Raw genomic sequence first — 20,101 nt, 5'->3', positions numbered from 1 at the left:
AATTCACATGAGTTCTAAATTTTCCATCATACTGGATTATCTTCAAAAATAAAAGAACAAATGCCTAATCTATGAAAATAGGTATTTTTTTTATATGCACATTTTGATGGGTATTCCACCTGGCAAAACTTGCCTTCATCTTATTTCAGATGGTGTATTTAATCCAAAATAGACCTCACTACAAAATGCTTGTGCTATACTCCTGTACAATCAGGTACAAATGACAACTGAGGATACAGATATGAACTGACAAATGCACATGTATCCACACACAGACGAGACCAGGCAGTTTTGACCAAGAAAAGCTAGGGCATACTAGCTCCATGTGGCTCACACGGACTAGCAGTAGATCTCCCATGTTTCAGACAGGATTTTCTTCCAGCCCTGCTCGTAAATACCAAGAATCAAACCTGGGGGTTTCTACAAAGCCAGGGCTTAATACAGAACAAAAGTTCTTCCCTAAATAGACAACATGCACAAGCATCAGAATGGAGTACAGGCGAGTGAGACAGGACACTGGTGAGTGCACAGAGATGCATATTTTAATAAAAATAATTCTGTCAAAATACAACAGAATGTGGGTTTCTATATTTCCAGTACAATTTCTCTCTCTCTTGTCAGTTAAAATGTCCTCCTTTTGGAAGGTTTTCATGCTAGAGTTGGTTAAATGAACTCACAAATACTAAGCAGAAACTGATCCAATGTGCACAGCTTGGAAGGATATTCATCAAGTCCCCAATAAAGTGAAAATGAGAAGTGAGATTGTGGAAGCCTTTTGGAGCCCACATTCTGCTCAGCCCATTTATTTTGATAGGATACTTTCTTTAAAAAAATCTGAACAGTTGGTATCATTGAAACGAAAAGATCTGAGATTCCATACTAGAGCTGGTACCTGAGTTTGCAACAAGTGGGAGGAAGTGGAAAGGAGATGGTTAAAGGAGAACTCTTTACATTTCATTGTTTCAGCATCAGACCCAAAATGTAATCTAATTATGCCTGCCTGATAGTTCAGTCTCAGCTAGTTCAAGATGAGCAGCTGACCCCCAACACTTAAAGCTCCAGCCAAAAAGGGAGGGAAAAAAACAACCGTCAGTCAAAGATATAAACAGACTTGTCGGTAGTGATCCTTAACATTCTTCTACACCTATTATACATTTCAAACACTTCCAAAACAAGTGCCAGTCCAACACCAGTAAATAAATCAATTAGGTAAGAGGATTTGGCAGTTTTGATTACAGAATGCGGAGGACCAAATGGTGGTAGACAAAGCACCAACTGTTGCTGACATGACTGTTGCTCCCTTTGTTTGAAAAGTTATGATTGGCAACTTGCATCAAGACGGCCAGTTTGGATCATTAGTAGGTGGCATTCCAGTGCTAGAACTTTCTAATTTACAGCCAAGTACCCCTGGAGTTGATTGCAAAAAATATATGGAAGAAAAATGAGATTGTTCTTTGCACAAGGACATCTACCTGGGGCTCTGAAACAACAAGGCATCTATAATACAGAGACCATCCTTCCCATTCTAGTGTCCTCCAGAGGCTAAATCCTACTAGCTGTAGTCTTCGTAGTTGTGAAAGAACTACTGCAGATTATTCCACTGCTGTAGCAGAGAGTAATCAAAGAAATGACACTCTTACATTTTGGATTTCCCAATGTCCATTTTACAGACACCATGGCCAGGGACTTGTAGTCTAACTTATGATCTACATGGCAAATGATCAGGAAACAGTTGCCAAGCCTTAGCTACCATTGTTCTGTTTAATGGTTAAGTAGATGAAAACCTGGAATTAGATGGATTGCTTGCTGGCAAGATGACAGAACCAGTCAGATGATGTCAAAAAGAAAATACACCCCTAAGAAATGTGCCAGTTACAACCAGACACCACATGACACCTGGCAGTCTAACTCATCCATAATCTCCTTCAGATTTCATCATAAAATTGAGGTGAAATGTAAGATGTGGCTTTAATGCTAGCCACTCCTCTGCCCCTTTTGCTGATGTGAGCATGGAGAACTCAAATGCTTCTGCACTATTTTGTGACCTTGAAAGTGGTAAAAAGTGCAAACCACAAACAGAATTTACAAGTTTTTCCCTTCAAACATGCCATAGGATTTCATGCAATCCTTTTCCATAATATATGTACTGTGGCCTCTTAAGAGCTATTATAACTAGTATTAAAACATCTGATTGTCTTGGATGCACACCCCAAGACTCAGGAATTGCTGAATCAACCGCAGCACTGACTGTAATGTTTCCTAAATTAAATTTTATCTGCCACATCTTCAGGGCTATGGCATCAAAACGGTGAGTCATCAAGTGCAGATTGTCTTTGATCAAGAAAATGTAACCTTATTCTTTTACAAAAATTGGCACCACTGCCACCACCAGTTAGAGATGGCGACTTGCTTCTTGCTGAGAAAATATTTTCGAGTGCAAAAACTGCCATGAAAACTTTTAAGCAAAGGAAGGCAAAGAAACCACAGCTTGGAAAAAGCAGCAAATAAGAAAGACAAAAAAAAACACCCAACCTCTTGAAGCAACTTTGAAAAAGGAATGAGATGAAAACTGGAGAAAACAAATCAAATAGGAAAGAAATTTGCCCCAGGATAAGCAGGAGATTGGATTGTTGAAGCTCATCTTAAAACGGTGAACATTTAAAAGTGGAATCCAACACTGGAAATCACCATGAAGTCTAAAAGCAACCCAAAACACAGCAGGCCAAATAAAGAGAGCTGGTAGTGGTCTGATACAGACATTTGCCACTTAAGAAATTACAACAGATGGGTGGTGGACAAATCATTCTGTTTTTAAGCTGGGGCTGCTAGATATCTGGTGGTACTATAACTTTATGGCTTGGTATTATAATTTCTAAACTAGCCTTGCAAGTCCTCAAAATGTATAAGGCAAGGTAAAACCAAGTAACAGTAATATATAACTTCATGACCATCCAGGTAAAAGGAAATGGATAGATGTTTGTACTTGTCAAAAGTGCAAACAAGAGAACATTTTATTTTGATCTAGCTAGCACAACAGAGCCATAATGGCCAAATTATGCAATGCAACCAGAGTCTGGAACTGTATTTTCCATAAACAACCCTTTGATGTGCCCACTTTTCCTTCAGTGTCTTGCACTAACATTCAGTCCTGATCTGCCAAGGAGACAGTAATGCACGGTCTTCTAATTATCCCCTCAACTCTGGATGTCTTACATACAAACCTGAAAGCAGAAGTTGGTCTCTTCTGAGAACGGGCATTACCCTCACAGAAATTAATGGAAGTTGTTCAGGCGCATTCTTATGACCTGCCCAGGTTCCACCCCACTGGTAATGCTTGCATAACATTCTAAATGCACTGCATTTGTGCAAAGATGCACATTCTTTTCATTATAGCTACATGTCCTCAACCAAAAATGCCATTTCTATATTGATATAATTATAATTCTCTACCATCAATGGAAGCATTTTCTTTATCAAAAACCTCTCTCTTTCATGTTAGCTTCTGCAAGTGCTTACTTTTAACTAAATGTCTTGCCTGTTGAATTTATGGATTTTTAAAAAATTTTCCCATCAGAAAATATATTTTAAAAGCTAGGCAAAATGTTGAAATATATTGGCAAGCCAACAATTATGATGTTCAAATGTTAACTGCCTTTAGTACAGCAGGATTCCTCTGATGTACTACAAGACATACAGTAACAAATCCCTCATGTAAATTAAACTAGATTGGAGTTTCCAATCTATTATTCCAGCAGTACTTTGTAAGGATTCTTACAATATATTTTTCCAATGTTTGGAAATTGATTACCTAATATTTTTTAAAAGATTATTCCCTGGAGTAAAACTGCTTTTCTTTTTAAAAAAGAAAGAGTACTATTGGCTTGCACCCTCTTTTCAGTGAATGGCTGGCAAGATAAAAACAAGGCTTTTGTACCACTGTCGTAACAGTATAATATCAAAGATATGCAGGCAATGAAACAATGAGATAAAAACCAGCTTCATAAACTCAAAGACTGAGGGGGGAATTCTTGCCATTTTGATGACTCAGCTTTTCATGGTTAGCAACTGGGATGGAGACATCTATCCACTTTATAAGGGAAGATCCTAGGAAGAGGTCTCTAAATAGAAAAGGAAAGAAAATGCTGGACTAATACATAGCTCCCAATTTCCATTCCATCTCGATTCCAGGCAGTGTTTGGGTACTAGGAGTAGGAAGCAGGCAAGCCTTCTTCCCCTTCCTCTTTGTAGCAAGTCTTAGGGTTAGATGTGAGTTGCCTCCCAAACGACCTTGTCAGAGTGGAAGTGCTGGTCCCCTTGGAGCAGACCTAGGATTCCTTGCTCTGATGAAGGAGAGGGGAACATGTGGTCCTCCAGAGTTTGTCAAGGTCCCAGCAACCCCAGGGAATATGGCCAGTGATCAGGAATTTGGGAAGTTGTAGCTGAGCAACAAATTCCCACAGCGATGCCCTAATGTCTGACTGTCACAAGAGATCTTCCTGAGTCTCTACAGAGTTTGGGGACACACTCAGCTAACAGCAGTTCTCTTTCTAAGCATCACAGGATATTCTATTAAAGGGACAGACTTGAACTGAGCACTTTTTTATTCCCAATCTCAATCTTTCCCCAGAGTGAATTTCCAGGGTGCATCCATAGGGTTTCTCAGGTCTGTGTGTCGTAGGCACAGAAAAAAAGAAGATAAGCTATTTTGTTTGGATATCATGGCTAATATTCCAATAAGCACATTCAGCCTCTTGTTTTTTATGAGGACCAGCAACAGTGAACAATACTGTCCAAGGAGCACACGTGCCAATAAGTTTCTCTGAACATAAAAATAAAATTAAAACAAAAAACAGGCCATCACCAACTCAGATACACTTTTATCTCTAAATGAATTAGAAACCAGCTCAGCACAAACTCTCCAGGTATAAATACTGGTGGCTCAGTCAAAGAAATAAAATAACATAATAAAATAAAGGTAAAATCCTAAAGTCAGAAGGCGCTACATCAGAAGGACCAGTGAAAATGCCAAGTGCTGTGGGGCAGAGCAGGATGCGGCCGTGATGGGAGGACAGGGTGGGGTGGGGGCCCTGCTAGCAGTTTCCAGGGCGAGCAATGAAGGCGCATCAAGGGTCCTCCTCTTCCTCCTCCTCCTCCTCCCCTCCCGCCTCAGTCAGCACTCTGTCCTTCTGCTGGGCAACGGGCGGAGGGCGGGCGCAGGTGAGAAACCGCAAGGCAGGAAGAGGTGAAAGGGCAGCCCTGGAGGAGTCACTCTGCCTCCCGCAGTGGCTAGTGCAAATAGTCGTCCACTCTGGCGAAGGAGCAGGAGCCCAAGCCCACGCGAGCCATGAGTCGCAAGCACTCCGAGGCCTGGCCCAGGGCGAGCAGCAGTGGGGGCTGCTTTGGCAGGTTCTGAGACTCTGGGGAGAGAAACAAACCAGAGATGCTCAAGGAACATGTCATCCAGAGAGGCAACTTTTTGCTCGCCTCCCCTCCCTTCCACCACCCACCTCCCTAGCAGTCCTGCAACAGGCAGACAAGGTTTGGGTCTGGTGGGCACGGTGGGCATTTGGAAAGCCTGTGGTGGCTATTCTCACAAAATGGCTGGCAGGAGGGGTGGGCGCATTTCCCAAATGGTTGTTGAACAGAATAGCCATTTACTAACCAGCAAATTAGTGACACTGCAGTATGTCATCCTTTTAGCTCTCTAGCACCCCAACTTATTTTTGTCTTTTGGGGGACAGGGGAGATGATCCACTTCCAAACAAAGCATGGGGCTGCAGCCACTTCTATTTTCTAAGAAATCTGACCCTGATGAACACCCAGGACTATTTTTCTCAATAAAGGGGATGCTGAAGTGTTACAACTTCTACCAGCTTCCCAGTCATTGCTACAAAATGCATGGGCCATTCAGTGTCTTAGCCCACAGTTGTTAAAAAATGTCAGTGACCCAGGGCAACTGTTCATGGGATCCTTCAGGAAGCCCAGGATGGAAAGAGCACCCTATGAGAAAACCCCTTTTTAAACCCACACAGTCACAGACCTTTGACTGGCACCTGTCTCAATGACATGAAACAGCAGCGAACTTAGGCACATTTGCTTTTGGTCTTCATGTCCCGCCTCTTTTTTTCATTCTCACAACAGCACTGTTTAGATGCATTTCTTTCTTTTTTTCTTTTACATATACATGCACATACTCCAGCACAGGTAATTTGCCAATGCTTGCTGCCAAAATCCCTGCCACATTAACTATCTCAGTCCAGCAAGAGGTGCCCAAAGAGAAGTTACATCTGGTTCCCAGGCATCAACTTACCCAAAATAGCGCTATTGAGTGCAGCACACACAGGCTCCCTCTGGATTGGATCCAGCTGCTGACCAACCGGACAGTTCCAAGGGTCAGAGTAGGCCAGCAAGCTGAATGCATCCTGAAAGAGGAATAAGAGATCTCAGCAGAGCAGCAATATCACTTGGTCTCAGTGGCACAACTGTTCTGCAGGGGCCCACCCAGACTACAACTTCCATGATTTCAAGACCGCTTGGACATAGTAGCCCACCCTATCTTGAAGGCACAAGGGTCTCTTAGACTGTTAAGCAGAGAGTGCTAGTGGGCTAGTGTGGCATGCCGAGGACCACATTCCTAAACAGGGCAGGGCCAGTGTTTGTTTTTTCCTTGATTATTATTTTAAATATTAATACATACTTTGGGTTTTTTTCTTTTTAAATTTGGGGGGGAGGTATTTCTGATCACAGTAAACCTCTCAACTATTTATTTAAGCTGCAATTTTTTCCCCTTCAACAATAGGGAATAATACTAATACTACAGCTCCCTCTACTGACCAGTGGAAAGTATTTTCTCTTTAACAGATGGAAAAACATGCAGGAAAGAGATCATTGGAAGAGTGGGGGGCCAATTTTATTTTATTAGTGGGGAGGGGCTCAAGGAATGGTTTAAATGATTAAATGGGAATCTTAGGCCTTTTAGAGGCTTAGGATATCCATTTTTCTCTTTAAAACAGCCTTCCCTGGGGGAAAAAGCCCCAGAAAAAATCAGTTTGATCAGGAACACATTGATGCCTTAAGCCTCTGCAAGAATTAAAGAATCAATTTTGTTTCCCAGCTGCCTTAAAACAGTCACCCCCACCTACTCTGAGGGACTGCAAAAAGTCAGCACAGACTGATTTTTGATCCCATCGTGGTTCAGTTCAGAGAAGCATGTAAAAGACTATGATTTCACCCATTGACTGATAAACTCCTCCTCATTTCAACCATTGGCCACCATTGTTCTGCTGCGCTGAAGAGGCAGGCCTGGCAGTGGAATCAACCACTGAGACAAGAGGAACAAAAGAAGGAGGTGGCAAGTGATGCAGCTTGTTCGCTGTCCCTTTAGAAACTCAAATTATGGTTTGAGTTAACTGCAAACCATGATCTACAATGATATTGAAAATCAGGCCATGGGGAAAATCTCTGTGAAAGAATCCATGTCTACAGTGGGGCCTTTTTGTATCAGTCACAGAGTATTCCATAGGCAACATTTCTAGCCATTTGGGACTACTACAGGGAGTATGTCCAATGACATCAGGATGGAAAGGGGTAAAAGTTTTGGGCCCTTTCTAAAAATGTTTGGCAGAGGCAAAAAATGCAGACCATCTCGCTGCCAGCGTTCAAAGCCAGAGGAGCCACCAAAAAGGTGAGGGCACGTATAGCCCACAGATGCCCACTGGAAGCTTGTGGTCTTTAATCCAGACAGAAATTGTTGTGGGAAAGGTAACAGGAAATGGACAGAGTGAGTGGTTTGCAGTTCAGCTTGCTGGCTAGCAGAATATTGATCCAATGTTGTCCTCCTCCTCCAGCTCTGGACAGAGTAGCCAGGACGGGCTTCCATCACCTAACAGGGTGAGTAAGCAGAGCAAGCCTGCCTGTCATTGTAGGGAATTATCTCTGGATACGTTTACTTGAATGCAAGGAAGGCGGGCACCGGATTTCTTTTTGTGCAACCCTTTCTTTGTGGCAGCCTTTGTATATACGCCAGGGGATGCTATCAGAGACAGCATCTCATCAGTGATGCTCCTTCCTGTTACCAAGGACGGTGATGGTTTCTGAAGCTCTGAATGGCTTGGGACAATTTTATTCCCTTTTGAAATTCTCGCTGAACTCTTTTAATGTCTTTTACTGTCTTCTTGGTCTCATCTTTTAAACAAATAATGCCGAAACCTTAATATTTTTTTTACACAGAAATAAGAGATGACATATTTTGCATGAAAAAACAGCAGTTCTAGTAAAGAATTCAGTCAAGCCTCTACCTGTAACATTTTCTTGTGGGTTGTGTTCTTCCCATAGTCTCTGCATAGCTGCTCGCTGAGGATCTGGAGCTCCCGCCCAAACTGGATCATCCGCTCGGTGGCAGCATGGTTCCCTCCACAGAGTTGCCTCTGAGGACAGCCATCTTCTGGAGAGAAGAGGAAAGCCTGATGAACGAATCAGCAACCTGTGCGGCACCAAAGCACCTGCCTTCTTCACCCCCACTTATCCCCCAAATTATTAGCCATATAGCCCACTGGGTACAGAAGTCTTCTAAGAGCCTCTCCCTGGAAGCACATTTTAACCTTTTACTCTTTTTTTCAGCGTTCCAGTACTGGCTGCAAATCCACCGATGTGAGTATTAAATGACACATGCTTAACATTTCAGAAGTTAAATTCTATGCCAGATCATATATGAAATACAGCCCTTTGTAAACAATGGCTGGGTCCACCCATCATGCTAAACCAGGATGGATTTCATCCATTATTTGTTGAATAAACCAGAATACATGGGTTTATACATAACACTAAATCCTAAACACTGTTTACAAATCACCAAAGTTGAAAGTACACATCAAGTAAGCTAGGTACAGACTGTATCCCCCCAAGTCTTTGGGGGGCTCTCAGAGAATTATGGTCCCCACAGAGGACTGATCCATAAATATTAGGGAGAACCAGGGAGACTTTGGAGCCAGGGCTCAGAAGGGCAAGTGGGAAAGAACTGGCACATATCCACTAGGATATGTGCAGATCAGGATTCCTTCAAGTACTTTCCAAATCTGTAGGAACAACAGCAGGTTGACAACCAGATGGCTGAGAAGCAGAAAAGCAGGGCGGGGGGGGGGGGGGGACTGAACTACCCCAAGCATTTGAGGTCACTGGATGAAACAAGATATATAGTCTCTCTCAAACTTTCTTCCAAATTAGAATTTTTAACATAGGGGGAGGTAGCATATTCAAAGTACTTATATAAATTAATGTCATTATAATTAAAATAAGGAAAACTGAATCAAATTTACCATCAGCTTGTTCACCCTTGAGCCACCTTTTTTTAAGTGTGGCTCCAAATCAGTCCAAATCAAGTTAGGCCCATGGCCCAAAAGAGCTTGCACAAAGCAAAACCAAGCAGATCACATTATGGCTTTGTGTAATGGGTGAACTTGACCAGTGACTGCCTACATATACACATCTCTCAATATTTTGTAGCACAAGCAAAATATATTGAATGTATGGACTGGAAAAGGCTTCTGACGTAGAATAATTTTTTGTAAGAAACATTACCCACCCTTGCTAAATGAACTGTTTTCTCAGAGAAAGATTAGAGCATTTCTTCTCCCGCACAGACCTACCCATGCTGGAATCATCAGTCTGTAGAATCTCTTCATGCTTGTAAGTGCCATTCATTATTCGTGTGGCTGAATTCTCCAGGACTCCATTGGGGTAGTGCTCCGCCTCCATCTCCATTTCACTGTCACTGAATGAAGATGATGGAGAACATTAGAAAGGAGATGGAGGGGGTACGAGAGAAAGAAATGCCAAAAGAGGGAAAGACATATCCTCAATAAAAACAGATAGCAGATAGATCAATGGAGGCACAGGGGGATTTAATTTAGAATATGTACCAAAGCATCTGACGACAGCCTCAAATGGCATCTACATGACCCCCATAATAATTAAGCAAGTTAATCTTACAAGATTCCGGCATTCTCACAATCTCAAGAGTAAGATCAACCACAGTCTTTTTTTGGTGCCCATGTCGTTGTACGACATTTTGAAATCTACTAGGTGGCTGAAAATTTACCAATTCCCAATAGACTGATACAGTAACAAAAAAATTACATCTCCTTCAAGATGACTTTGACTCCTGGGGACTTCCTGGGTGCATCCAGAGAGTTTTCTTGGCTGCAGCATGGAAGTGGTTGACACTGCCTTCTTTGATGTTGTTTTGGCTTTCCAGTCTAGCCTACATTCTTGGGATTAACTGATGATCATATCCACATACTAATTAGACCTGGCCTTAATTAATTCAGAGATCAGCCAAGGTCAGCTAGGTGCTGCCGCCATCAGCTGGGGCGGTTACAATATAGCATTATTTACACAGAAAATGAATTTAGCTGGACTGCGGAAAGAGGTGTCAGTGTGTTTATGGTTGGCTATTACCCGACCCTTCCTAGAAAGCTTCTGCCCCACCTGGTTTCCTGGTTGCTAGTGCTGCTATGCTGCTGGGATTTGGTAGAATCTGTGGAGTTGGATTCTGAGTAGTTCACGGATGAAGGGGATGATGAGGAAGAGGATGATGATGACGAACTCAGTGCAGGATATTTACTGTGGCTCTGTTTGTTTTTTATGGAGGTCACCCCATTGCTACAGCTTGGGCTGTCTGCTCCTGAAGACAGAAAGAGAAGTCAGGTCGGGGAGCCCAATTCTTCTTGAATGTTTAAACGTTTAAGTCCCACTAGGCACAGCTTAACAAATCCACTTCACAGAGAGAATCTGAAGTCAGGAGAGAGATAACCAAATTTGATAAAGTCACTGGCAAAATCTTAACTTGGCATAAACTCTTGTCTAAAGAGCTTATGCCAGAAACATATACCAAGTTATGGAATGGGTACAAGTGGATTCTCCACTACAGAAGGCACTGCACAGAATTTAGGGAAGAAGTTCTGATACTGGCTTCCAAACAGAGAGTGAAAAGTGGCACAAAGTTAGCCCAAAGCCAAGTAGATGGCTGATCTAGTAGAGGAACAAATGCCTACCAGTGCCGTGAATGTGCAAATTATTGGAGCCATGTCTGGGACTCAGATTGGGAGAATCAGGGTAGCTGTCTTGTGATTTGGGGCTGCGGGCACTGAAAAATCGCACTTCACTGTCCGTTCCATTCACCATTTCCACAAACTGCCGGCACCTAGGAATGCACAGGGGGAATGCACAAGAGAGCAGGTGAGTGGGAAATTATACGGAAAAAAGAATAGGCAGGGCAATGGTTTGTGCAAAATACAGTAGTACACTAACATTCTGCATTAGCTGCGTCTGACAACTGGCAAGGTTCTCTAGAAGCACACAGAGAAAATAGCATTCTCGGTCTGACCTCCCTACTGCAAATGGCTCACAGCTCCAAAAGAATTGGAACAAAAATGCACAATTCCCCCATCAAAGTGGTGCAGGATCAGATCCCTGAGAGATCTACCAACCTAGATAATTAGATTGTGAATCTGAGGGCCTGCCTTTTAAATTCTCTACAGCATTTAGAAAGAAGCATTCTGTAAGTAAAATCACTGATCCTGGCCTATAGTCTTTGCTTGCCTGATCTTAACAGTGAGAAGAAAAGGAAGTTATCCTGCGCTGTTTGAGAAAGAATCCCAATTCACTTTCCCTAAAAAGAGGTTCCTCTTAAGCTGCCTTGCATCTGGAAAAATATCAAGGGTTGCTACTTACAGCAGCACCCTGAAATGGGGAGGGGGTGGTGTGAAGCTGCAATTATTTGGGACAGGTCAAACCATATTTCTTGGAAGAATTATCACCTTCAGTTTTTCTCTGACAGGTCGCCCTTCATTCAAAGAAGGTTCCATTCTGCCCCCCAACTCTTTGTTTATGGAGGATTCATTCACATTTTTGGCCCTGAATTGCTAAGAAGAGATTATGAGCCAGGCTACTGTTCTTTTACTATTTCTGCTTCCTGACTTTCTAAACACCACAGTTCTTTGCAGAAAGGCATTTACCATACTCACTTTAACATGAATAGGAGGTTAGGGTTATGCTCTAGAAGCCCTGGATATAGCTGCTGTGTTGCTTCAATGGCTTCTCCTACTCTTCCTGCCAAAACCAGCTTTTGTATTCCTGGAGGTGAGAGCAGAACTGTTAGGATGTAGGTCATTCTGCTGCTTCGGTAATAAATTGTGTATCATCTCACATTAACCAGGTAATAAAATTGGGTTTACCCACAGATAATTTAGATAGGATTTTTTTCCCAATTGTGAGAACATTACAGAAGTGTGTGCATTGGAAGTATATAAAAAGAAGAACAAAGTTAATTGTGACAAACTCTTGTATCCTTGAGGCATCATTAGTTAATCTTTGGACTCCTGTGGAGCATCAACAACTCATGGCAGGCTGTTTTTCTGCAGTGGCCCCACGCATGGCAACCCTTCCGCATGGAAGTCAGCCAACAACCAATCCTCTCTTCCTGTATGGGATGAAACTGTATTATTTTCAATATGCTTTCAATTATTAAATCAATTTTGCTATTAGAAACAGTAAGTGGAGAATCAATCGAGGTAGCCTTCAATTCTCTCCAGACTATATCACAGAAAGTAGAATGAAATGTTGGTTTCATACCAATTAAGACTGCGTATAAGGAAATTATAGCATTTGAACAGTACTTCTTAACAAGGTGCTGGAGTATCAGGCAAAGGTCCAACCTTCACTGAAGCCTGCCTGATCTACCAGATGTTCTTGCTCCAACCAGACCCTTAAATTTGCTTGGAGATGTCTGGCATATAGCTTGCTAATAGTATCAAGCAAATGTATAGGCCTATTAATTGTCATATCCCATCTTGCAATACAGTTTATTTGGAGATGCTCCAATTTAATTGTTCCACAGTTACTGATGTTGGGTCAGACTTTTTTGCCTACTATTCTTTTTTAGCTACATTTTAAATACTGATGTTTTACCCATCCAATAACATGTCCTCAAAAAACAAGAAAACAACCCCATGCATCAGTATTCTGGGTTTCTCAAGTGTGTTCAGGAAGATAAGCAAGAATGAGACTGTCTAAACTCCTAAAATAATATCCTTTTCCAGTAAATCATTTTATTAGTACAGTGGTACCTCTACTTACGAACTTAATCCGTTCCATGACTCTGATCGCAAGTCGAGTTGGTCGCAAGTCGAAGTAAATTTTCCCATAAGGTTCAATGTAATTACCGTTAATCCATTCCGGCGTCCGCGGACCACGTGTCAGGGGCGGAAAAACGGCCACTGACCATGCGGCAGGGCAGAAAAATGGCCATGGACCACGTGGAACAGGCAAAAAAACGGCCGCAGACCACATGGAACGGGCAGAAAATGGCCGTGGACCACGCGGCAGGGCGGAAAAACGGCCGCGGGCCACGTGGAACGGGCAGAAAATGGCCACGGACCACGTGGCATGGGCGGAAAAATGGCTGCGGACCACGTGGAACGGGCGGAAAATGGCCGCGGATCCGGTTCGTAAGTCGAGGCGAGTTTGTAAGTAGAGGTAAATTTTTGGGGCCGGAGCTGATCGTATCTCGAAATTTTCGTAAGTAGGGGCGTTCGTAAGTAGAGGTACCACTGTATTGTGACAAATATGACAATCCACCATTTTAGTCAATAAATTATCAATTTTAACTGAACAGCTGGGAGAACGGATGACACTGGGATCTCAGTCAAGAGCCCCACAAGAGGCAGGGTGTGGGACAAAAAGCCAGAAATTCAACTTCGTGAAGGAAACTAAAGGGTAATATGAAAGATAATCAACAACATCCATTCTTTCAAGAATGAGTTAACCAGCTTCCAGAACAATCAAACAGTTTGGCTTGGGAGTAGTAAACTGAAGGAAAGAAAGGTGAGATGCAAAAAAACAGAAAACGCCAGCCATAAAAGAGAACTAGAAGGAGCAACGGAGGACACTGAAGTCCTGCCTATTGATGCAGGGGACTGGGCTACAGCTGCACCCAAAGAATGATGCAGGCAGGAAGGGCTGCACATTTCAGGATTTAGGGAAGCAACAGCAGCAATACAAACAAGCTTACTTTGTCTGTTCTTTATGGAGATCTGTTCCTCCTGGACTGTACTTTCCGTCACACGGGCAAAGGCAGTCGCTGTAGCACAGTATCCATGATGTACCAGATAGGAAGAGACCATGCTAGGAAATATAAAAAGCAGGCAGCAGAAGGAGCATCAGTGTCAGTACAAATTCCACAAAGAGGGGGGCGCAGGGGAGCGGGACATCTCTAGGAGAGTCACATTAGCATGAGCTTTGTTGTGTATACCCTGTACTTGTGGTTGGTTTTGCTTCCTAGTGTCAAAATATGCCAGGAAGAGGTTGCCTAGGAAGGAAACAGAAGGCACCACTCTTCTGACCTTCATGAAAACCAAGAGAACAGATCTTTTAAGTGGGAAGAATCTGTTGAACTTCCTTGGTTTTAATTCCTCTTTGAGTGAATTAAAAAGCAATGGGAAGAAAGGACATTTGTGTGTACAAATGTCTTCAATCAAAATTGTGTTATAGGAGTGAACTGAAAATAGTTCTAGACCATGGGAAACTTGTAATAAATCTGAAATGAAATATACTGCCTGACTTACTGAAGCCTGCAGCTGACTTATAAAACCTATCTCTTCTCCTTTATTGAAAAAAAAACCCCTAGAGATAATATTAGACAAATCTTCAGGTTATACTGTCCCAAAAGACAGTATGGCATATATATAAATCCTACAACAGGATGAGGGAGAAGATCCTACAACAGAGCACACGTATGTTAAGTTGGCCTGTTCGCTGAACTTGTCATGCTTCATCTAGACATTCTAGTTGGGGGAGCAAAACAACCAGATTTGCATGTCTTCTGATCAGGGCATACATATGTATAATGTCTGATTTTCCTTCACTTCTTCCAAGATCTGGCTGCCTAAAAGAGCACGGCTTTTTGCAAATCATCATCTTCCCTTCACCTCTCATTCTCACTCCTCTACCGAACGGGATAAAAAATGATCAAACCAGGCAGAAAGCAAGCAGCAGATCCGTGCTACCAATTAGCTACAAAAAAGGTGCAAGGAAAGCAGCTAGCTCCTGTTCTTCCTAAGATAAGGACCCACTCCGCTCTTCAGGGACAAGAAAACCCATAAAGGAAGAGTGGTGGGGGATGTCATTTTACAGCAGAACATTATTTGGCAATTGTGAATTTAACATAAGCTTTAACTCAACGGCAATCCAAGCTGCCACTCACTTCTGTAGCATGGCTTGCCATTCCCCTAGCCGGTCACCTATGGGAAACCTTTTAATTGTGCCCTGAATCTTTGCTCGCCACTCTCTCATATAGTCTTCAATGTCGAACACAAATGGCTGTTGCCCAAAGTTGGCATCCACAATCTCTCCGGGTGTCTGGAGCCCCACAGTGGGATATAGATTGGCCTGCCAAAAAAAGAAGCCCAAGTTAAAAAACCCGGGCTCTTTAGGAAAGAAAGCACAGACATACATTTTTTTTTCCTTTGAAGAGGGTCACTAAAGGAAGCCTGAACAAGGTGTTTCCAGGCCAAGCAGACATGACGGGCACTTGGCAGAAAATATGTCCCTGAAAACCATTTGGGAAGAGTCAGCGTAGTACAATTAACACTTGTCAAAATCAAATTAAGAGATTGTTTGCATCTTAGGATTTTAGGAGTAAAAGGAAAAAGAAAAAAGTACACGTAGATTAACAGACAACAGACTTCTGAAGGGGCCATCAATTTTCCAAAAAGCCAACAATGAAAACGTAGCAGATCATAGTTACAGGGTATGCGTCACTCAACAGAAGTCCTATAATATACTCTAATTGTTTGCCAAGGAAGAAATTAACACTGTCTATTTTCACATGTTATTTTCAACAGTTACGGTTAACTAGAGCAAATTTAGCTTTGGGAATGGGACAAGCATAGTGCAAGGTATATCTTTAAAAGTGCCATTTTCAGAAACAGCTCAGAAAGCCACATTGCTAAAAAAAACTGGAAGGGAACTGCTCCAAGATTTGGAAATAGGCATGAATTTCTTATCCACTCAAAACAAAATTCAAACTTCTATTTTGAGCTGTTACAGCCCAGTTGAGTCAATGGTGCTGGCCTCTGTTCTTTGTACATTTGCAAAGTGCTATTTTAAGTTTTTATTCTATCCACGTTCAGGAACCTATTCAGCATCTAAAGACTTTTTGTGTGAAATCTGGAGGTCTGATGCTGATGTACAAAAAAGAAAAAAAAAGTATCACACTTGAACAATATATATATGGTTGCTTTCTTTTTCTCACACACCTGGGCAATAAATAAAAATATATCAGCTCCCTGTTCATGCACAATTTTTAAAAATTAAAACTATTTATGCCTACACTGTGTAGTTAGTTCAATCTGAATCAATACATATCTTTAGTGGCACTCGAGAACAAAATGCCAGAGAATAAGCAGCTTTCAAAGAATCATCTTCATAAATCCTCTCAAAAATTCATCTCAATTGGATCACATGATTTTGCAACCTCTGGTAAAAGTTTGGTAAAACTGCTGAATGAAAGGCAAGCCCAGTTTGATTTATTATGGCCTCTGAAGTCAGTTGATTAATTTGCACTCCAACAAGTGATTCAAGAAACTGTCTGGGCTGCAGATGTGGTTTGTTCAGAATCTATGAATTTCCTTCTTTGTAAGCGAACGTACTGTGCTTAACAATTCACCGACATGTAGGTTATTTTTAGTATACTCGAGGCAGTTAAGACAGCAGCAGAAAAGGCTTATTTTCATTTCAGGTTAAGGTCCCATTTTGCTTATTTTAGAGAAGCAGACCGCATTCTTGCCAAATCACTGCTCTAAAAAAAGTTCTTCCAATACTGTATATAGAAGAACTTTTGTTAACAATTTACTCCCCTTTTCTGAAGCAAAAGCTTATGGGAGAACTAATTCCTCTATGAAACCTGCCTTTCTCATTGCCATGTGAGCTCCACCCAAGCTACTGGCCTAATACTAATCACTTCCAGATGGTACCCAAAGAGAAGACATATCCCAAGCCCTTCCCTCCCCAATCTTTTCAATCTTTTGTTGAAATATAAAACATAGTTGTACTTACAGGAAGATCTGTAAAGGCTATACCTGTGAGAGAGAAAATATTAGAATCAAGACAAAGGATTTTCCTTCATTTCCCTAAAGCTTGTATTTGTTATACATACAACATAGCAACAAATATGTAATTGGTGGACAATGAAGGACATCTCCAATGCATTCTCACATTTCACTTAAGAAACCCCATGGTGGGATATTATGATTGCTTACTCTGAAATCAGTGCCTAGTAAGGGTGTCCATGACTATCTAGGAACTGATCAGAGTAAATAGGCACAGAATTCTACTTCTTACTCCCATGTTCTGCAAAACTGCAAAACTTTCTAATGGGCACAGACCCACACCAATTCTCAGTATCTTTAGCTATTCTGAAAATAAGGCTGAGGATCTGAGCTAGAAGTTTTCAGTGTGCTTTTCTGCACACAAATAAAATTAAAGCAAAGAAAGGGGGGAAACTAATTTAATACAGATCTATTAATGACAATTCATGCTTCAGAAATGGCCTTTTCAGAGCAATTTCTCTTGTTTTTAGTCTGTTCCTTTAAAATAATTTTATAGGAGGTAATTAAGTAACCCACTGCTAGGAGAAAGAACAAAGCAGCATATAAAGGAAGTATCTCTGCTGAGCCTACCACTGAGTAAATGCACCAACTGAGTCAAAGGAAACAGAAGATGCATTCATACAGATGACTGAACATGCCCAAGTTGTCATTTTTCCAGGAAGCCACGCCTGGTATATCAATGTTAACAGAATGAAGAACGAGTGTGCTGAACGCTGATCTGAACGTTATTCTTAATTTTAAGCAAGTGTTGCTTATCTTTATTTTTAAGCAAGTAGTGCAAAAGCCTGGAGTAATTTTTTTCTTCTGCTAGTTCAGGGTCTACAGGTATTATGGGGAGGAGAATTTAAACCTAACTCCTAATCAGCAAGAGAAAATGGTGTTTCAACTTTAGCTGCTCAGTACTTGCCCTGTTAATTATCCTGCAAGAACAGACTAGGTATTTATCCCACCTATAAGGAGAAAAACAAAAACTATCATGGAAATCTGTGCATTCTTGTATCACGTAACTAAGAAAACAAAAAATTGGATTTTGCCTGTTATAATCTCAATGCTGGAAAGTAAGAATCAAAGGACAGGAGAGAACATGGCAAACATAACTCGGTGCATAGGAAGCAAATATTTCTGGGCACAGAGATAAGACCCCACCCTTTTCCAGTTGGAGATGTTATTTTTAAAATGTGGCTGCATTTACCACTTCCTGCTGCAAGGAAAGCTAAGCTACCTGCAAGACTATTTGTGCATACAGTGTTTAGCTTGTTATCTATGGCTTTTTCTTCTCAATCTCAATCATTTGTTACTGCAATGAAATTTAAATTGTAATTACTTGGTAAAATGCCCTGAATATGGATCACACTTTACAAAAACAGTTAAAGCAAACCATAACAGTTAAGAATTTGTGCCATTTTGCCTGCAAAATTTCAAGGTCGGGCCACTTCCAGAATAGGGCATTTTGGTGTCAGAACATTTCAACCTTGAAACATTTTGCACACCTCTAGCAGAGACCCATTATTTTATACAACATCGGAATAGTTACATTCACGTGGTGTTAATTTCACTCTTGGAACCAAGACAGGCAACCTGGAGCCTTGGACCTCATTTCAAAAGCCCTCTGTAAACTATCAGTCAAGACTTTAAGCAATAAGATTAGTCCCCTTCATAGTAGCCAGCTCTGTAGGAGAAAAGGAAGGCAGGGGAATGAGTAGTAGCATCAGAAAAAGAGAACATTTGGACATTTGGCTGTTGGCAGAAAAAAAAAGTTCCAATTTGCTGTTAGAAAAATGGAAATGCTTCAAAATGTTAAAATGATTAAGATTAGTTTTGTTGTATAAGAGTGGTAACAGTAACATCTGAACTAGCTTCTTACACTTTCAACATCTAAATGACAGGATAGTGTGGATTTCCATTCTGGCTCCACCATCTAGTGTTTTGAGAACTTAATACTGTGTTTCAGCTAGAGTGTTAATAAGAGAATAGAGATGGAGGCTGATACCATCTTCATACAAAGCATGTGCTCATCCATGGAGTCACAATCAAACAATACAAGCTGTTGTTCATGTCAACAATGCCAGAGGAGTTCTGCTTTTAAACATGCTTATTTTTAAGTAAAATGAAATACAGATTCAGAAATCAGGAACAAAAATGGTAGCAGGTAAGAACTTAATGAAATATCCTGTAACCCCCTTCCTGCCACAAACAACTTTCTGAAAGCTTAACACTACGTGGGATTTACACTACTGCATAGGCTTTTTCTCACTGGTGACACAGTTGTTCCATAGGCAAGATAAATCTATCACCGTGCCAGAAGCATCTCAGGACAAACTTCTTCCACTTTTAGCCAAGCACAGCAATTTTAACACATATAGGACAATAATGCTGCAGGCTGGAAAGGATGAGAAGAATCATACAGAGAGGATTGAGATATTTAAAAAAAAACTGCAACATGATTACTAATAGAAATAATTCAGATGCTGTAAAAGGACAATATTATCCCCAAAATTGACAGCAGACTCTTTTAAGAACAGGCTTGGCTTCTGGATTGGATTTTTCACACTTTCTCAGTGTGACAGGACTGTCATTCCCAGAACTCCTTTGGCCAGGCTAGCTGGGACTTCTGGGAACTGCTGCAGGAGAAGGTCAGGTTGATGAAGTTTGTTCTATACAATTTTTTTTTCTCTTTTTTACATAGGGGGAAAAATCTAGTTATCAGTAAAGCAATCCTGAAGAACAAAGCTGAAACATCTGGCAACATGATGCAGGCAGGCAGAGTGCTGAAACATCAGACTAAACATTCATCTAATCCTACATTTAAAAAAACAAAACAAAAGTAGACAGCCTGGGAACCCCACCAGTGCCACATGGAAACAATAGCTATCTCCCAACTGCTGTTCCTCAGCAAATGGTTATTTAGGGGTATGCTGCCTTGGAATATCAAGGGG

The 20,101-nt window shown here is 41.4% G+C and overlaps 1 protein-coding gene across 2 annotated transcripts in view; it reads right to left on the bottom strand.

The window, feature by feature from the left end:
* Positions 1-4,583: 4,583 nt before the first annotated feature.
* Positions 4,584-20,101, bottom strand: part of RANBP10 (RAN binding protein 10) — a 33,130-nt gene continuing 17,612 nt past the window's right edge. Inside the window, exons 5-14 of one of the 2 annotated variants that reach the window (XM_007421080.4) lie at positions 17,113-17,135; positions 15,260-15,444; positions 14,069-14,181; positions 12,024-12,132; positions 11,052-11,200; positions 10,486-10,681; positions 9,645-9,769; positions 8,298-8,440; positions 6,311-6,422; positions 4,584-5,417 (exon numbers count right to left, since the gene is read on the bottom strand). In XM_007421080.4, coding sequence (XP_007421142.2) covers positions 5,287-5,417; positions 6,311-6,422; positions 8,298-8,440; positions 9,645-9,769; positions 10,486-10,681; positions 11,052-11,200; positions 12,024-12,132; positions 14,069-14,181; positions 15,260-15,444; positions 17,113-17,135 — 1,286 coding nt within the window. In that variant the 3' untranslated portion in view covers positions 4,584-5,286. Of the gene's footprint in view, positions 5,418-6,310; positions 6,423-8,297; positions 8,444-9,644; positions 9,770-10,485; positions 10,682-11,051; positions 11,201-12,023; positions 12,133-14,068; positions 14,182-15,259; positions 15,445-17,112; positions 17,136-20,101 lie in introns of both variants that reach the window. The other variant, XM_007421081.4, reaches the window with a different exon arrangement.

The sequence above is a fragment of the Python bivittatus genome, unplaced genomic scaffold, assembly GCF_059951505.1.
Source record: "Python bivittatus isolate LINGU-HERP-01145 unplaced genomic scaffold, Pbiv_v1 ctg000190_np1212, whole genome shotgun sequence".
Taxonomy (NCBI): domain Eukaryota; kingdom Metazoa; phylum Chordata; class Lepidosauria; order Squamata; family Pythonidae; genus Python; species Python bivittatus.
The sequence above is the reverse complement of the archived record's forward strand: the minus strand, read 5'-3'. Positions and strand labels throughout refer to the sequence as shown.